The sequence below is a fragment of the Stenella coeruleoalba genome (genome assembly GCF_951394435.1).
Source record: "Stenella coeruleoalba genome assembly, chromosome: 5".
Lineage (NCBI taxonomy): Eukaryota > Metazoa > Chordata > Mammalia > Artiodactyla > Delphinidae > Stenella > Stenella coeruleoalba.
Window position 1 is genome coordinate 78,910,450 of NC_137150.1, and position 17,355 is coordinate 78,927,804.

At 36.8% G+C, this 17,355-nt stretch overlaps 1 protein-coding gene across 4 annotated transcripts in view; it reads left to right on the forward strand.

Moving 5' to 3' along the window:
* The window catches only part of GSK3B (glycogen synthase kinase 3 beta), a 201,696-nt gene that overhangs the window by 61,172 nt on the left and 123,169 nt on the right, over positions 1-17,355 (forward strand). For all 4 annotated transcript variants that reach the window (XM_079923165.1, XM_079923167.1, XM_079923164.1 and 1 more), the window contains exon 2: positions 7,045-7,238. In XM_079923165.1, the coding sequence (XP_079779291.1) occupies positions 7,045-7,238 (194 nt within the window). The remainder of the gene's footprint in view (positions 1-7,044; positions 7,239-17,355) is intronic.

Consider the following 17,355-nt stretch of genomic DNA (forward strand, 5'->3'; position numbering starts at 1 on the left):
CTTTAAAATGCATATAAAAACACTTGTAAATTTGTATGCTGTGCTGTTGGAAAAGCAGTTTGGATTTAGGGGTGGAGATAACTTTGGTGCATAGTTCAGGAGAAAGCAAGACTGAGTCAGGGTTTTGGGTTGTCAGAAGGTAATATTGAGTATTGAGGGGATGTGTGTCAGGCCAAGAACAGACGTAATCCATTAAAAAGAAATTATAGAGTGCTGATTTTAATATTACGCTCACTAAAGACTAGAATAAATTATATCAGCTTTGTGAGAGCTATTTTTTGGCTTTCTTCTGGATTCACAGCTGTTCAATACTGAAGTTGCCAGAAGTGTGATCACTGCTTAGTGAGTCATTGTGTTTCTTAAAGTAATTATTTGTTTCTTTAGTTTAAGTGTTTACCGTTTACTCTTCCCACCCATGTATGGTATACTGTTTCTTTGGTAATATGGTGAACTTCCTCATTAAGAAAGATTTTAATGTATTTGTCTACTTTCTCCCTGCCCCAAATTGGTCACTTTTTGTAAATCAAGCAGATAAGCATGTTTAAGACTTAAAGATTCTAATGTTAATTCCTAAAAGCCAAAGCTCTTTAGACACATGCTGCAAGCCTTTTAGACTTCCATGGGAAATAAACCTGTTTCTAAAATATTGATACATCTTGATACTGTTTCAAGTGAAGGCTTAAGACCAAGTAAAATGTTTATTAATTTTGGGTTTGGTTTAATTTTATTCCAGTTCACTTGAGTTAGAAAAAAGGAAAAAATGTGCTTGATTCCAGTTCATAGTTCATTAATAAAATAATATTTAAATTCAGACTGTTGAAAATTAGCATGGTTCATTCTGGTTTTTGGTTTAAAGTAAAATTTGGGTTTTAAGAGAAGATTTAAAATTTGAGTAAATTAAAATTAGTTCAAAAGGAGTATAGATAACTTGAAGTAAGAGTTTTGCATCAGAATCTTCTGTAAAATATTTAAAATTTTCAGTTTTGCTGAAAATAGAAGGTTGATTTTAGGACCTTAATCCCTGTGTGTTATTTTCATGGCATAGTCTTAAGCAAAGTAGTAGGGTACAGGTTTTAGAGTAAATGGATAGGTCTGAATCCTGTGGGTACACTTTGTTGAAGGGGTTACTTTGGGCAAATTACCAATGAACCTTTCAAACATCCTAGTTTCTCCCATTTGTTAAATGATTATCTGAGTACATCACAAAGTTGTACGAATTAAATGGTATTATGGTTCTTTCTCACAATATGGTAGCTAGGGGCTTCCCTGGTGGCACAGTGGTTAAGAATCCCCCTGCCGGGCTTCCCTGGTGGCGCAGTGGTTGAGAGTCCGCCTGCCGATGCAGGGGACACGGGTTCATGCCCCGGTCCGGGAAGATCCCACATGCCGCGGAGCGGCTAGGCCCGTGAGCCATGGCCGCTGAGCCTGCGCGTCCAGAGCCTGTGCTCTGCAACGGGAGAGGCCACAACAGTGAGAGACCGGCGTACAGCGGGAAAAAAAAAAAAAAAGAATCTGCGTGTCAATGCAGGGGACACGTGTTCGAGCCCTGGTCCGGGAAGATCCCACATGCCGCGGAGCAACTAAGCGCGTGCGCCACAACTGAGTCTGCACTCTAGAGCCCCGCGAGCCACAGCTACTAAAGCCCGCATGCCTAGAGCCCGTGCTGTGCAACAAGAGAAGCCACCGCAATGAGAAGCCCGCGCACCATGCTGAAGAGTAGCCCCCACTCGCCGCAACTAGAGAAAGCCGTGCTCAGCAACAAAGACCCAACTCAGCCAAAAAAAAAAAACAAAACAGTGGTTGCTAGAACTGCATTAAGAATCATTGGGGCGGGGGGCTTATTAAAAATACAGTTTCGGGCTTCCCTGGTGGCGCAGTGGTTGAGAGTCCGCCTGCCGATGCAGGGGACACGGGTTCGTGCCCCGGTCCGGGAAGATCCCACATGCCGCGGAGCGGCTGGGCCCGTGAGCCATGGCCGCTGAGCCTGCGCGTCTGGAGCCTGTGCTCCACAACGGGAGAGGGCACAACAGTGAGAGGCCCGCGTACTGCAAAAAAAAAAAAAATACAGTTTCTGCCCTACTGCAGATTTACTGAGTCTTTCTAGTGGTGAAATTCTAGAATCTTCATTCTTAGTAAACTCTCCCAGGTGACTCTTACGTCTACTGTGAGTGGTGCTTCCAAACTGTAAAATAGTACTCAAGGAATATACTTATATATGTATTGATGTAAATTGAGCTTCAGACCTCAGAGATGTCCCTTGCCCAGTTCTTATCCATTGCTGCATATTGATGCTCTGAAGAAACCAAAATTACTTGGAAAAGGGTTATGAACAGAGTAATTCTCCTACCTGTAAATAGATACACATGTGGCAAATTGTGTTATTTGTTTTGGCTGCTTGTTGTTGCCATGTTTTTAGTAAACCTTCCATTCTGTTTTGCTATTTTTAAGGTTTCTATATACCTTGTCCCTAGGGATTTGTATCTGATCAATGGCAAGTGCAAGAAGTTAAAACACTACTAACTGTTTAGCAGGAAGTAGTCATTTCCCAAATCCTAATAATTCTGCTCGAGTGATTTTTATATAAATTCAAGAGCAGACATTTGCTGGGCCACCTGCATTGTGCTGAACTCTCTGCTAATAAGTACTAGGGAAATAAATCTAAATGATTTAGGTAATGTCTGGCTTTCCTAAGAGCTCATAGTCAAGTGGGGGGCTCGGACTCTTAATAATTATAGAACATTGTGATCAGCACTGTAGTAGGGCATGTACCTGGTGGTAAAAGAGCATAGCAGAAGAATTTTTTTTTTCAATTCCCACTACCAATAATTCTTCAGAGAAACTATAATTTATTGAGCACTCACTATATGGCATGTACTTAAAAAACAAAACAAAACAAAACTGCTTAACCTGTGTTATTTAATCATTACAACAACCCTATGAAGTAGCAGCTATTTACATTTTATAGATACTAAGTGGTAGAATACGTGATTCAAACCTTGGTCTGACTTCAGAGCCCATATTAACACCATTATGCCTCTCTCAAAGGACAAAAATGACTGATTTGTTTTTCTTAAGATTAATTTTATGGTTCTTCAGAATTGATGCTTGTTAATCATTTGGCATGGTATCTGCCTGTGATTGAAAATGTGGTATTATTGCACTATCAAGGACTTGGGAGTCTTTTCTGTCTCACCTTTATCCTCTATCACCCTATGTTTTCCTTTCATTTCTAGAAGTGATATACAGGAAAACATCTCCAAAAGCCAGCTGATGTATAACATCTGTCCTTTTTTTTTTTTTTTTTTGCGGTACGCGGGCCTCTCACTGTTGTGCCCTCTCCCGTTGCGGAGCACAGGCTCCGGACGCGCAGGCTCAGTGGCCATGGCTCACGGGCCCAGCTGCTCCGTGGCATGTGGGATCTTCCTGGACCAGGGCACGAACCCGTGTCCCCTGCATCAGCAGGCGGACTCTCAACCACTGCGCCACCAGGGAAGCCCCTAAAATTTTTTATCGTGCTGTTGACATTAGGATTGATTTGACTGATTCAGCTGCTTAGTTTGCATTCTCTTTCTTTCTTCATAGTTTTGCTCCAAGTTATGAGAGCAGTTGCACACTCGCTAGAGCTTCCACATCATAGGGTAGAGGCCCTATTTCTGGACAATAATAAGCTTATTTTAGAATTTGTCTAACTCTGATGTTCTGTGGACCTCAGTTCCTTGTTTCTTATTTCTTTTGCTTATTAATTTTTATGTTGTTTTCATGTCTCTAAGCTGTTGTGTTTATTTAGGGGAGGACATCTTGCTTTAATAGAAGTTCCTTAGCCATATACTTAGGATAAAGAGTTATTTGAAGTTTAATTTAAAAACCTGAAAATTTGACAGTGGTCAGTGTTTCCCCTTCAGACTATCTTAATCATGCCTGAAAATAAGGTTTTTTGGTTCTTTTAAGTAATTTATATAATAATATTTTTCAATAGACTGTTATATTGTTTTTGAACATCCATAAACATAGCTATCTGTTATATCTCTTAATGAGAAACAATAGTCAGAGCTAGTTTCCTTACTAATCCTATTGTTAGGTTAAAAAGCTTCATAAAAATACCTTGTATCCTCCTTGTATCATACCGGGTGTGCTGGTTTCTCTGGGCTTTGTAGACTTTTAATTTTCTGCTATTTCTACACGGGAGACATTCTTCTGGAGGTAAAGGAAGATTTAATATAGATAATCGTTGCTGACTTTGTTCAGTTTATTTAGTAGTATGACTTATTAACATCTCTAAAAGTCTCCTAGTTAAAAAGGGTCACAGTTGCTTTTTCTCAGCTCTGAATCATTAAGAAATACTAAAATTAGAATGTCAGTGTCAGATACCTCCTAAATATTTACATATGCCCAAAGTGGCCTTTTGGGTTTTGGATGGATCGATTGTTCTGAGGAGTGACTTCAGAAGACAAAAAAATGTAACCACAAGGTGTTGCTGTGTTTGAGAGACTGAGAACAAGACTGCACATATCATTTTGGGATACATATAAGGGGCTTTGTAAAATTGTATTCTGTATTTAACAGCCTTCAATTGAAAGTGGTTGTTCTGTTGCATACCACCTTTCCATTGCTTTATGAGGAGTCTTTTGTGGTTTATATATTTAAGATTTATCCACTGTGCTAAAGAATAGGGGATTTAATTCTATGTTCTAATCAGAATAGGAAATTCATACCACCTGAGTGAATTTTAGTTGTAATAGAGGATCCCAGGAGTTCTCTGGCCAGAAGAGAGTGCCTGAAACTGAGCTGTTCCCACTGCTTTGCTGTTGTTGCTCCTGAGAGACAGTGGCATTTTTTAGGGACCAATTTTATTGTAGTTGGTGTGAAGCTCATGATACCATGCATTCTGGGAAATTCAATATTGGGCAAAGTGGTGACTTTTTTTTTTATTTTTTAATGAGGCATGTCTGTTATGAATTCTAGCTTTTCATGAGGATTTTGGTTTCTTGGTAGCAGTGTTTAAAATGCTGCTCTGTTGTTAAGATCCAAAGTTATGCAGTTTCTAGTAGCAAAAGTTAAATTGTTTGAACATCACAGAATCAATTGTTTTATATTTTTGTTTTCCATGCTTTTGCTTTGGGATAACTTTCAAACTAATGTTGCCAAAGTATCTTTGGAAAAAGCTCTTCAGCTATTAATAAATGAATAATTGAGGACTGAAAACTACAAAAGATTATTCATGTATTCTCTTACTATTATTCTGGAACTGACCTTTTTTACATCATATTTTCAGAAACATCTGCTTCTTGGGGGGTGGGGTGGGTAATGGTATATGAAGTCGGTCTTTCAGCTGTAGTAGGAAGGTTGTAAAATAATGGCAGAGGCAGCCTGACGTGAATGAAGAGTTCTTTTACTTAAAGCTTTATGATATTGGACAAGTTAATCTCTCTTACTTTCCTTATTTGCATAGTAAACATGGCCCTCCATTTAAGTATTAGAGTAGATGAAACAATCGGAAAGTTCTTTTGTACAGTGAAATTTTATACAGCTGTTATTTTATTGCTGAGTCAGCAAATTGCAGTGCCAAATGGTGACATGCTTTTCCTTGGCACACTAGCTGCTGACTGTCCCATGCATTACTAATGCTCATACCAAGTCACCCCCGGTGTTACCTTGCCATTCTTTACAGCTCTGCTCTTTCAGATCTCTGATGGAGCAGTCTGAAGAGCTTGGTGATTTCTGAATAAAAATTCCAGGATGCTTAGGCTCAAAGAGCCATTGTTCCTTGTATACCCAGGATTTCCTACTAGTGGGAGAATATAGTCTGTAAGAGTTCTCAGCAGTTTCTCTAACTGCTCAAAAGAGAACAGAGTAAACCTTTTAATTTTTACTAAGATAGTGACCAGAGGTTTTTGTTGTTGTTGTTTGGTTTGGTATCTAGGGTTAAATATTACATTATTTTTCTTCTATGAGGTTAGTATGAATTCAGTGAGCATCTTAAAAATAAAATTGCTATAATGGAAGAGTAAGAGAGAGAAGAAAAAGAAGTGAAGTTTAGTCAGTGAGCCTAAGGACTTACATTGTAGTGAGAATTGGTTTTAGATTTGTCAGGAAAGAGAGAACAAGCATGAAGTCATAATTGCTACTTCACAAAGATTGTAGTCCCTAGAATCTTTGTGTATTCTGGAATCACTAAAAGAACAATTTAAAGCTTCTTAAAATTAAGTGCTAGGTAGTATAGAATGGTTTAGAATAGTTTAAGAATTCCGAGATATGAACTGTGCTTAGTCAAGAAGGAGGTGGCTCTTGAGCTTGAATTGAAGAGTCTTTGGATTGTTACTGGCGAGGAGAGAAGGCAGAAGAGTTAAGGAGATGGTCATGAGTGGGCAGAGACCCCAGAGCTGGAGAGCTAGTTATGAATGAGGCTCAGTTCAGAATGGGTTTGATTTTTCTTTTAAGTTTTGCATCTCTTACCCCCAAATTTAACATTCCGCTATTTCTTTTACCCATCAGACCTTTCTTGGAAAGGCATCATTATTTTCTGAAGAAGAAATAAGACACGGAGAAGCAAAAACTCAAAGCCTTACCTTCCTAAAGGGAGAGTGGTCTGAATAGAGTCAGCATATTTAGACTTTTTCAATTGCACTTATCTTATTTTCAAGTAAAATAAGAAAGCCCTGAGGAAAGAATTAGGGCCTTTAGAGTTGGACAGATAAGGATTCTTTGGTGGGTCCATCATTCGCCTTTTGACTGAACAAATGTAACATTCTTCTCATTATGTTTAATATAGGAACAGTTCTGTCTACTTCATGGGGTTGTTTTCATTAAATGAAGTCATATATATAAACTAAGCATGGTGTCTGGTCTATGGAATGACTGAATAAATGGTGGTTAAAATAATTACTTATAATTGAAACAAATAGTTGAAGTAATACTATGTGATAAACTAAGATGAGCATTTAAAAATAATTTGTAGTAAAGAATATAGTTTACTTGGTATACTTTGGCAATTTTCTCTGTTGAATTCTTTACAGTTCTCATTTATCTATCCCTTATTTCTTTTAGGAGACAAGGATGGCAGCAAGGTGACCACAGTGGTGGCAACTCCTGGGCAGGGTCCAGACAGGCCACAAGAAGTCAGCTATACAGACACTAAAGTGATTGGGAATGGGTCATTTGGTGTGGTATATCAAGCCAAACTTTGTGATTCAGGAGAGCTGGTTGCCATCAAGAAAGTATTACAGGACAAGAGATTTAAGGTAAGACCTTCAGTATTTCATGTATTTTGTTGCTGTCAATACATGTAAATAATTATTTTTTCAGTTGTTTCTCTTTGCTTTAAATTTCATTTATTGAACAAATTTTTATTCAGCTCAACTACTGTAGTGACTTTATTTTGCATTGTGTATTATGTAGAGATAAAATTTACTGAAGATTGCAGTATTTTTTTTGAACTGCTGTGAGTGACATGTATTTAAAATGCTGTGAAATGTAGATTAAAATTTCTTAATTTCTATTTTAAAATGTGACCTTTCTCTGCCTTGGTTGTCATTGGTGTAGGAGACCAGAGAAACATTACCTGTAGCATATGATCATTTGGTACAGTTGACTATGCTTCCTCTCTTGAAAAATTTCCTTTGAGTCAGTGATATAACACTATCATTTTTTTCCCCCATAACTGACCTTTCTTTGCTATCTTCTTATGTCTCCCTTTCATCTGCCCCTAGAAAGCAGTACTCCCCACAGTTCAGCTTATTTTTATTTCTTACACCGTCTTTTTAGGGTGTCCTGTACATAGATGGTCAGAGTCACCTGTACGTTATGGTATAGTGGAGAATCAGTGAGACCTGCGCTCTAATCAAGGCTCTGCCATTAACAAGCCATGCAACTCTGTTCCCTTCCCTACTCTTCCCACCTCTGCAACATTTTACTGAGAGTCTCCTGTGTACTAGGAACTGTGCTAAACATTGAGGGATTAAAAAAAAAAAAGAGGTGATCACTGCTCTGAAATAGCACACAGCCTAGTGTCTGTATGCTCCAGAATGTCCTGAACTTTCTAAAGAGATTTAAAAAAAAAATTCTGAAGTTTTTGTCTTCAATTCTCTCTCTCCCAAGCACTAGTACCATGTTGCCCAGTCTGAAGGTACTGTTATTTCATATTGGCAAGGTTTCTTATCTAACTCTAACTTAAACTTTCAATCTTAAAGGAAATCCTCTCTATTGGCTCCCATTCCTTGTGGCTCTTTCCTTCTAATGGTTTTCTCATTTACCTGTCATTCAGGCTCTTTCATTCTCTCATACCTCATATCCAGTGATTACCAAATTTGGTTGATTCCCCCCACCCCACCCCGCCAACTGCCTTGTTGAGCTATACCTTCTTTCCTTTTCTCATCACTGCTATTCTAGCCAGACCTTTGTCATTATTTGGCTTAATGACTAGTAAGACTCTTGCCTCTGATCTTCTCACTTCCAGTCTTTCTGTATACCGACATTAGAATAATCCCACAGTTCAGTTTGGTCATGTTGTTTCTCCTACACACAGATCTTCTATGGGTTCCTCATAGCCTAGAAAATAAAGCCTGCCCAGTTTTAATTGTACATTTGGGAGCTTCTATAGTCTTGCCTTATCTCCAGATATTCAGCTTTTACAAACCTTATGTATCACTATCTTTGAGATATATTGGTTTTTATGGCCTCTCTGCTTTTGTTCAGTTTCCCTTCTGTCACTTGCATTCTCCTGCTGTCTAAACCGTGTGCATATATAAAGATCCATGTCAGTTTCTTCCTTTATGAAATTTCCCAGATGATTCCAGCCAGCCCTATGGGTCTTGCTAGTCTAGATTCCTTGAACACTTATTGTTCATAAACTAGGAAATTCCAAATTTTTTCATGACAAGGACTCCATTTTTATTATGTGTGTCTCCAGGATATCCACACACTTAATGTGTTTTTGAATTAATAGTTGCTGATAGCAGATACTTATCAAATCCTTAAAATATGCCAGGTGATCTAAGGCTTTTACATGAGTAGTTTTATAGGAGCTTTACCGTTAGTCCTGTGATATTGGTACTGTTATTATTCAGATAAGGAAAACTACACACAAAGAGATTATAAATTAACTTGTCCAGGGTCATACAGTTAGCAAGTAGATAGATGGGCAGGTATTTGAATCCAAGCAGTCTGACTCCAGAGTGCTTTATTATATTTTATCATTGCTGTATCAAACCAGTATATTCTGTTCAGAAGATACTTCGGTTAGTTCTTCTTTTTCTTGCTTTTTAAAAAAATTTTAATTTTTCCCTTTATCATAGTTAAGTTATTCAACTGAAATACAATTTGGTTCGTCTGTTTTTGTATGTATCCCTTTGTAGAACTTTATCCCCATTCTTTCTGACTTTTTAAAAAAAATTTATATTTTCAGTCTGTGAAACGCTAATGTGGTTCTAAAAGTCAGAGATACACAAATGTCATTCCCTCTGTCTTGTTTCCACTCACTCCCTCTAGATAGCCAATCTCATTATGTTCTGATTTATTTTTTCTGGGTTTCTTTTGCACAAATGAGCAGTAAGTGTACAATCATCCCTTGGTATCCACAGTGGACTGGTTCCAGGACACCCAGTGGATACCAAAATCTGCAGATGCTCTAGTTCCGTATATAAAATGGTGTGGTATTTCCATGTAACCTAAGCTCATCCTCCCATATACTTTAAACCATCTCTAGAATACTTATAATACCTTGTTGATGCTATGTGAATAGTTGTAAATACAATTTAAATACTATGTAAATAGTTGCTGATGTGGCAAATTGAAGTTTTGATTTTTGGAACTTTCCAGAGCTTTTCCCCCCTGAATATTTTTGATCCCAGCTTGGCTGAATCCCTGGTTGCGGAATCCATGAACGCAGAGGGTAGACTAGTTCTCTTTTTTTCTTTCTTACACAAAGTGTAGTATTAGAGATACTCTTTTGTACTTTCCTTTTCTGTTAACTATAGTTCCTGAAAGTCATATCAGTTCAGAGATTTTTCTCATCTGTTTTATAGCTTCATAGTATTGCAGAGTTGATTCCAACCATTCTTCTATATATGGATATTGAATTACTTTTCAATATTTTGTAATCTCCAAGGGGGCTGTTATGAAAAACTTTGTGCATAGGTATTTATTATTAGATGTGTATCTTCACAATAAATTAAGAGAACTAGGGCTGCTGAATGAAAACATAAACATATATGTAGTTTTGTGTGATATTGCTAAATTCCCCTGCATAAGAGCTTGTACAGATCTGCATTCTCTCTAGTAATATATGAATGCCTATTTACCAACAAGGTTTGACAACATGCATTGATTTACTTTTTCAGTTTTTGCCAATCTGATAGGTGAGAAATGGTATCTCGTTGTAGTTTTAATTTACAATCTTATGAATGTAGTTTAACATCCTTTCATGTGTTTAATGTCCACTTTTATCATATCTGGATTTTAGTTGTGATTAGAAAGCCTCTTCCTTATAAAGTCTTATAGAAAGCCTTTTCCTCAGGTTAAAGAGAAATTCATCCATATTTTCTAGCACTTGTAAGTTTTCACTTTTTACAGTTAGATCCCTGATCCATTTGAAGTTTGTTCCTGTTTGTGGAGTTTATTCCTATGTACGGTATGAGTTATTGATCTAATTTTATCCTTCCTAAATCATTAATCATTTATCTCATTTATTAAAAAGTCTATGTTTGTTCCAGTGATTTGAGATGCTATTGTTATTATATGTTATAATATAGCATATATTATATTATATGCTATGTTATTATATTGTTATTATATGTTATTATATACAATATATACACATATATTGTTATATGTTATTATATATATTATATGCTATTGTTATTATTATTGTTATTATACCATGGAAATTATATTAATTTCCACGGTAATTTGGTCTATTTCTGGACTTTCCATTCTGTTCTACTAGGTCATTTGCATATATCTAAGTCAGTACCACATTGTTTTAATTATAGAGCTCTATAGTATATTTCAGTGTCTGGTAGGGCTAATCCACCCATGTAGCTTTTCTTTTTCATGTTTTTCTAGCTATTTTTGGATGTTTATTTTTCCCGATGAACTTTGGTATCAGTTTGACTAACTCCATGAAAAGGCTCATTGATATTTTTAATTGGAACTTCATCAACTTTATAAACTAACTTAGGGAGTTAAATCACCTGTCCATGATGCTGAATTACCTTATCCAGGAATAAGAGATGCCTTTCCATTTGTTCAAGTTTACTTTTGTGTCTTTTAGGAGTTTTACTTATATAGGCTTTGACATTTCTTATTAAGCTTATTTTATTGCTTCTGTTGCTATTATATAATTTTGTTTTTCTTTTTATTTTTTTCTGCTAAATGCTATAACGTGGCAGGCTGTGTGACACCAGGCTCAGTTCTTTCCAGTGTATCACCTTTTCTTTGTGAAACTTAGGTATTCTTTGTTCTCCTTGCTAAATATTAGCTGTTTCCAAAAATATAAAATTTGGTGTATTGACCGATTCATTTCTCTTGATTATCATAAAATAGGCATTTTTTCTGACAACTTAAAATTCTGTAGTTTCACATTTGTAATTTTTACATAGCTGCTACCTAGGATTAAATAATCATGTATTTTGCATTAAATAATTACGTATTTTCAGGAAAAGGTGGAATAGGATCTTCTTGCACAATTACATAAACCAACATGCTTAACCTGCTGGTGTCAGTGAGAGGCAGTTTGTTGTGGTGAAAAAACAAGAAGAGAAAGAATGGTCAGAGATAGAAAGAAAACAAGAGTAATTATCCCTGCACTGTAGTCATGAAAACTATATCTAAGATACTGAACCTTTTTTTTTTTAAAAGAATTTCTGGTGTAACAAGTTTCATTTCAGTAGTGTTTTACTTACAATTTGAATACTTTTATCCTTCTGGACCCATCATACTGTGGCAAATAACTAAAATTAAGCAACTTCAATTGGCCAGTTTGAAAGTGCTTGTGATAGAAAATGCTATTGTGGTGTTAGGGGTAGAGTCCAGCTAGGTACCTAATGTAGGAGACCTTTGATATTAGAGCAGGGAGAAGATTAATCAATCCCAAAGGCTACAGATGGTTGTTGGGGCTGGCTTTTCCAATTTGAAAATCAGTAAGCTACATTTTAATTAATTAGTAATCTTAGCTTCATTAACTATTAATTTCAGTTCTCCTTTGAACCAAGTCATAGGTTTCAGGTGTCCTGCTTAGTTTCATTTGTTCTGTAGTTAGGATGTGGGGGTGAAGTGAAGTGTCGTTGTTGTTCTGTTGTGAATAGAGAATTTGAGCCCTACTTTAATATATACCATTTTGGAGAGTGAGGAGAGAGAATGTCTGGGCTCAGTCCTTAGGGATATGATTATTTTCTGTATGATATTCTGGAGACAACAAAGGAGAAATAAGACCTTGGTCCACTATTAGTTTTGTAAGCTTAAGTATATCCATTAACTTCATGAGCTTCAATTTCATCATGTGTACAATGGGAATGCTGTTACTACAGCAATGCCCCAGTCCAGTGTTTGGTGCATAAAAGAACTCAATAAGGAGCTTCCCTGGTGGCGCAGTGGTTGAGAGTCTGCCTGCCGATGCAGGGGACACGGGTTTGTGCCGCGGTCCGGGAAGATCCCACATGCCGCGGAGCGGCTGGGCCCGTGAGCCATAGCCGCTGAGCCTGCGCGTCCGGAGCCTGTGCTCCGCAACGGGAGAGGCCTGCGTACCGCAAAAAAAAAAGAAGAAAAAAAAAAAGAACTCAATAAGTATTGTGCTCCCTTTTTACTCCAATATTGTGTGAATCAAATGAAACAATGTATTATGAGAACATTTACTGAATTTTAAAACTCCTTATAATTAAGTTCTATTGGTTTTAATTTTAGGCTTCTGAAGTATTACAAACTGCTATTTACTTTGGATTTTTTTCAGTGCAAGGTTGAACCATCAGAGGAGTCCAGTGTCTCCTGGGAAAAGAGCTTCATTAAATATGTCTGCCATGCTGAGTCATTGGCAGGGAACAGCTCATGAGAAGCTTGGCTTGGCCCCAAACAAGAGAATAGCTTTGAGAGTTCAGCAGCTGGGACCATTGGTCAATAATGTTTCCTGCAGTGGGATATCTGAGAGGCACATTTTCATAGTTGACATACCAAACTTCCTAAGGATATAGACTATTTTATGCTACTTTCCCAAGTGCCTATGTAGGATGACTGGTAAAATGTTTTTTCAAATTGAATTTTCAGAGACTGTACAAAGGTTTATTGGTAAGGATCCTATTGATTTTGCTTTAAAATTATATATAGTTTTATTGCCTCCATTATTCCAGAGAGAAAAAATGGAGGCATGATATTGTGGTCCTGAATGTCTTCTTTCTGCCTTTCAGTGGCTTGAATGGCTTGAGAGAAAGAGAAATAAAACTTAATAGAAGGCGGCCAGAGTAATTAGGCAAGAAAAAGAAGTAAAAGGCATCCAAATTGGAAAGGAAGAAATAAAACTGTCACTGTTTGCAGATGACATAATATTACATATGGAAAATCCTAAAGACTCCATTAAAAAAAAAAACTGTTAGAATAACCAATTCAGTAAAGTTGCAGGATACAGATCAGTGCACACAAATCTCTTGCATTTCTGTATACTAATAACAAACTATCAGAAAGAGAAATAAAGAAAACAATCTCATTAACAGTTGCACTGAAAAGAATAAAATACCTAGGAATATATTTGACCAAGGAAATGAAAGACCTGTATATTGAAAACTCTAAGACATTAATGAAAGAAATTGTTGAAGACACAAATAAATGGAAAGATATTATGTGCTTGTGGATTGAATCAATATTGTTAAAATGTCCATACTACCCAAAACAATCTACGGATTCACTGCAATCCCTATCAAAATTCCAATGCCATTTTTCAAAGAAATAGAACAAATAATCCTAAAATTTGTATAGAACCACAAAAACCTCAAATAGTCAAAGCATTCTTGAGAAAGAAGAACAAAGCTGGAGATATAATGCTTCATGATTTCAAACTATATTACACAGCTACAGCAATTAAAGCAATATAGTATTAGCATAAAACCAGACACATAGATCAGTGGGACAGAATAGAGAATCCAGGAGTAAACCCACACATGGTCAATTAATTTACAGTGAAGGAGACAAGAATATACAGTGAGGAAAGGACAGCCTTTTCAATAAATGGTGTTGGGAAAACTGAAGAGCCACATGCAAAAGAATGAAACTTGACAACTGTCTTATACCATACACAAAAATTAACTCAAAATGGATTAAAGACCTGAGTTTAAGACCTGAAACCATAAAACTAGAAGAAAACATAAATGGTAAACTACTTGATGTAGGTCTTGGTGATGATTTTTTGAATCTGACACTAAAACCAGAGGCAACAAAAGCAAAAATAAACAAGTGGGACTACATCAAACTAAAAAGCTTCTGCACAGCAAAGGAAACCATCAACAAAATGAAAAGGCAGCCCGCTGAATGGGATAAAATATTCACAAATCATATGTCTGATAACAGGCTAATATAAAGAAAAAACCCCAACAATCCAATTAAAAAATGGGCACAGGACCTGAATAGACATTTTCCTGAAGAAGACATACAGATGGCTGACAAGTACATGAAAAGATGCTCAACATCACTAATCATCAGGGAAAGGCAAATTAAAACCACAATGAGATATCACCTCACACCTGTTAGAATGGCTATTATGAAAAAGACAAGAAATAACAAGTGTTGGCAAGGATGCGGAGAAAGGGAACATTTGTGTGCTGTTTGTGGGACTGTAGATTGGTACAGGCACTATGGAAAACAGTATGGAGGTTCCTCAAAATATTAAAAATAGAACTACCATAGGATCCAGCAGTTCTACTTTTGGATATTTATCTATAGAAAATGAAAATAACTAACTTGAAAAGATATATGTACCCCATGTTCATTGCAGCATTATTTACAATAGTTAGGATATGGAAACAACCTAAGTGCCCATCAGTGGATGAATGGATAAAGAAATTGTGGGGTGTGTGTGTGTGTGTGTGTGTGTGTGTGTGTGTGTGTGTGTTGTGTGTATGATGGAACATTATTCAGCCGTAAAGAGAAGGAAATCCTGACATTGTGACAACATGGATAGACCTTGAGGGCATTATGCTAAGTGAAATAAGTCAGACAGAATAACACAAATGCCATATGCTCTCTCTTATGTATGAAATCTTAAAAAATGAACAGCAGCAACAACAAAAAACAAGCTTGTAGATATAGAGAACAGATTGGTGGTTGCCAGAGGCAGGAGGTGGGAGAAATAGGTGAAGGGGGTCAAAAGGTAAAAAGAAAAAAGAAAATAAAACTTAAATATGAGGCATAGTACACTTCTGAGTTTTCTCACTTTTTTTCTTTTAATTTTATTATCCTTTAGTGTTTATACCTTTTCAAATTCCTATATTTCTGTGGTAAGTTCCAAAGAAGTGTTTAGCAGCCGGAGTTAGATCTGCTCTTTTGACTAGTTTCACTGAAGGCTTTGCAATTTTTGTGGATGGTCAGCTGCTTGATTCTTTTTTTATTAACAGTTTTATTGAGATATAATTCCTATACCATAAATTTCACCCTTTTAAAGTAAACACTCTCTCACCCTTTTAAAGTATATACACTGGTTTCAGTATAGTCACAGAGTTGTGCAACTGTCACTACTAATTCTAGAATATTTTCATCACCTCAAGAAGGAACTCTTTTAATAGTTCCCTATTCAATTCTTATTAATAGTCCCTCCTCATCCTCCTCTTCCCCTAGGCCCTGGCAATCACTAATCTACTTTCTATCTCTATGGATTTGCCCATTCTGGACATTTCATATAAATGGAATCATAATATATGACCTTTTTGTTTCTGTCTTCTTTCACTTGGAATAATGTATTCAAGGTTCATCCACATTGTACTGTCTCATTACTTAAGTACTTTTTGTGGATGAATAATATTCCATTTTATGGATATGCTACATTTTGTTTATCCATTTGTCAATTGATGAACATCTGAGTTGTCTTCATTTTTTGGCTATAATGAATGATGCTCCTCTGAACATTTGCATACAAGTTTTTGTGGGGACTTTTTTTTTTTTTAACAGTTCTCTTGGGTATATACTTGGAAGTATGGTGGGTCATATGGTGACTCTGTGCTTAACATTATGAGGAAGTGCGAACTTGTTTTCCAAAGCCACTGTACCATTCTACAATCCACAAGCACTGGATAAACATTGCAGTTTCTCCACATCATTGCCAATACTTGTTATTATCTGGTTTTTGATGGTATCTGTCTTAGAGTAAACTGATACATCTTGTCTTGATTTAAATTTCCTGGTGGCTAATGGGCATCTCTTCATCTTTTATTGGCCATTAGTATGTGTTCTTTGGAGAAATGTCTGTTGAATTTCTTTTTTTTAATTAATTAACTAATTATTATTTTTGGCTGCGTTGGGTATTCGTTGCTGCGTGTGGGCTTTCTCTAGTTGTGGCAGTCGGGGGCTACTCTTCATTGTGGTGCGTGGGCTTCTCATTGTGGTGGCTTCTCTTGTTACGGAGCACGGGCTCTAGGTGCGCGGGCTTCAGTAGCTGTGGCTCTTGGGCTCTAGAGAGCAGGCTCAGTAGTTGTGGTGCACGGGCTTAGTTACTTCCTGGCATGTGGGATCTTCCTGGACCAGGGCTCGAAACTGTGTCCCCTGCATTGGCAGGCAGATTCTTAACCACTGTGACACCAGGGAAGTCCCTGTCTGTTGAATTTCTTTACCCACTAGAATTTTTTTTTAATTTGAAATTTTCTCTTTTTAACAGATAACTATTTTTTGAGCAGTTTTAGTTTTACAGAAAAATGAATGGAAAGTACAGTGTTCCTGTATACACTCTTCTCCTCAGTTCCCCCGTTTTCAACCTTTTGCATTAATGTAGATTTGTTACAATCGTAGCAATATTGATGTATTAGTAGTAATTAAAGTCCACAGTTTGCATTATGGTTCAGTATTTGTGGTGTATAGTCTGTGGACTTTGGCAAATGTATAGTGACATGTTTCCATCATTACAGTGTCATGCAGAATAGTTTCACTGCCCTAAAAATTTCCTGAGCTCCACCTATTCATCCCTCCCTTCCTCCCCTCAACCCTGACAACCATTGATTTTTTTAAAAACTGTTTCTGTAGTTTTGCCTCTTCTAGAATGTCATATACTTGGAATCAAACAGTACATACATAGCCTTTTCAGATTGACTTTTTTCACTTAGCAGTATGCATTTAATGTGCCTGCATAGCTTTTCTTGGCGTGATAGCTCATTTCTTTTTCTCTCTGAAAAAATA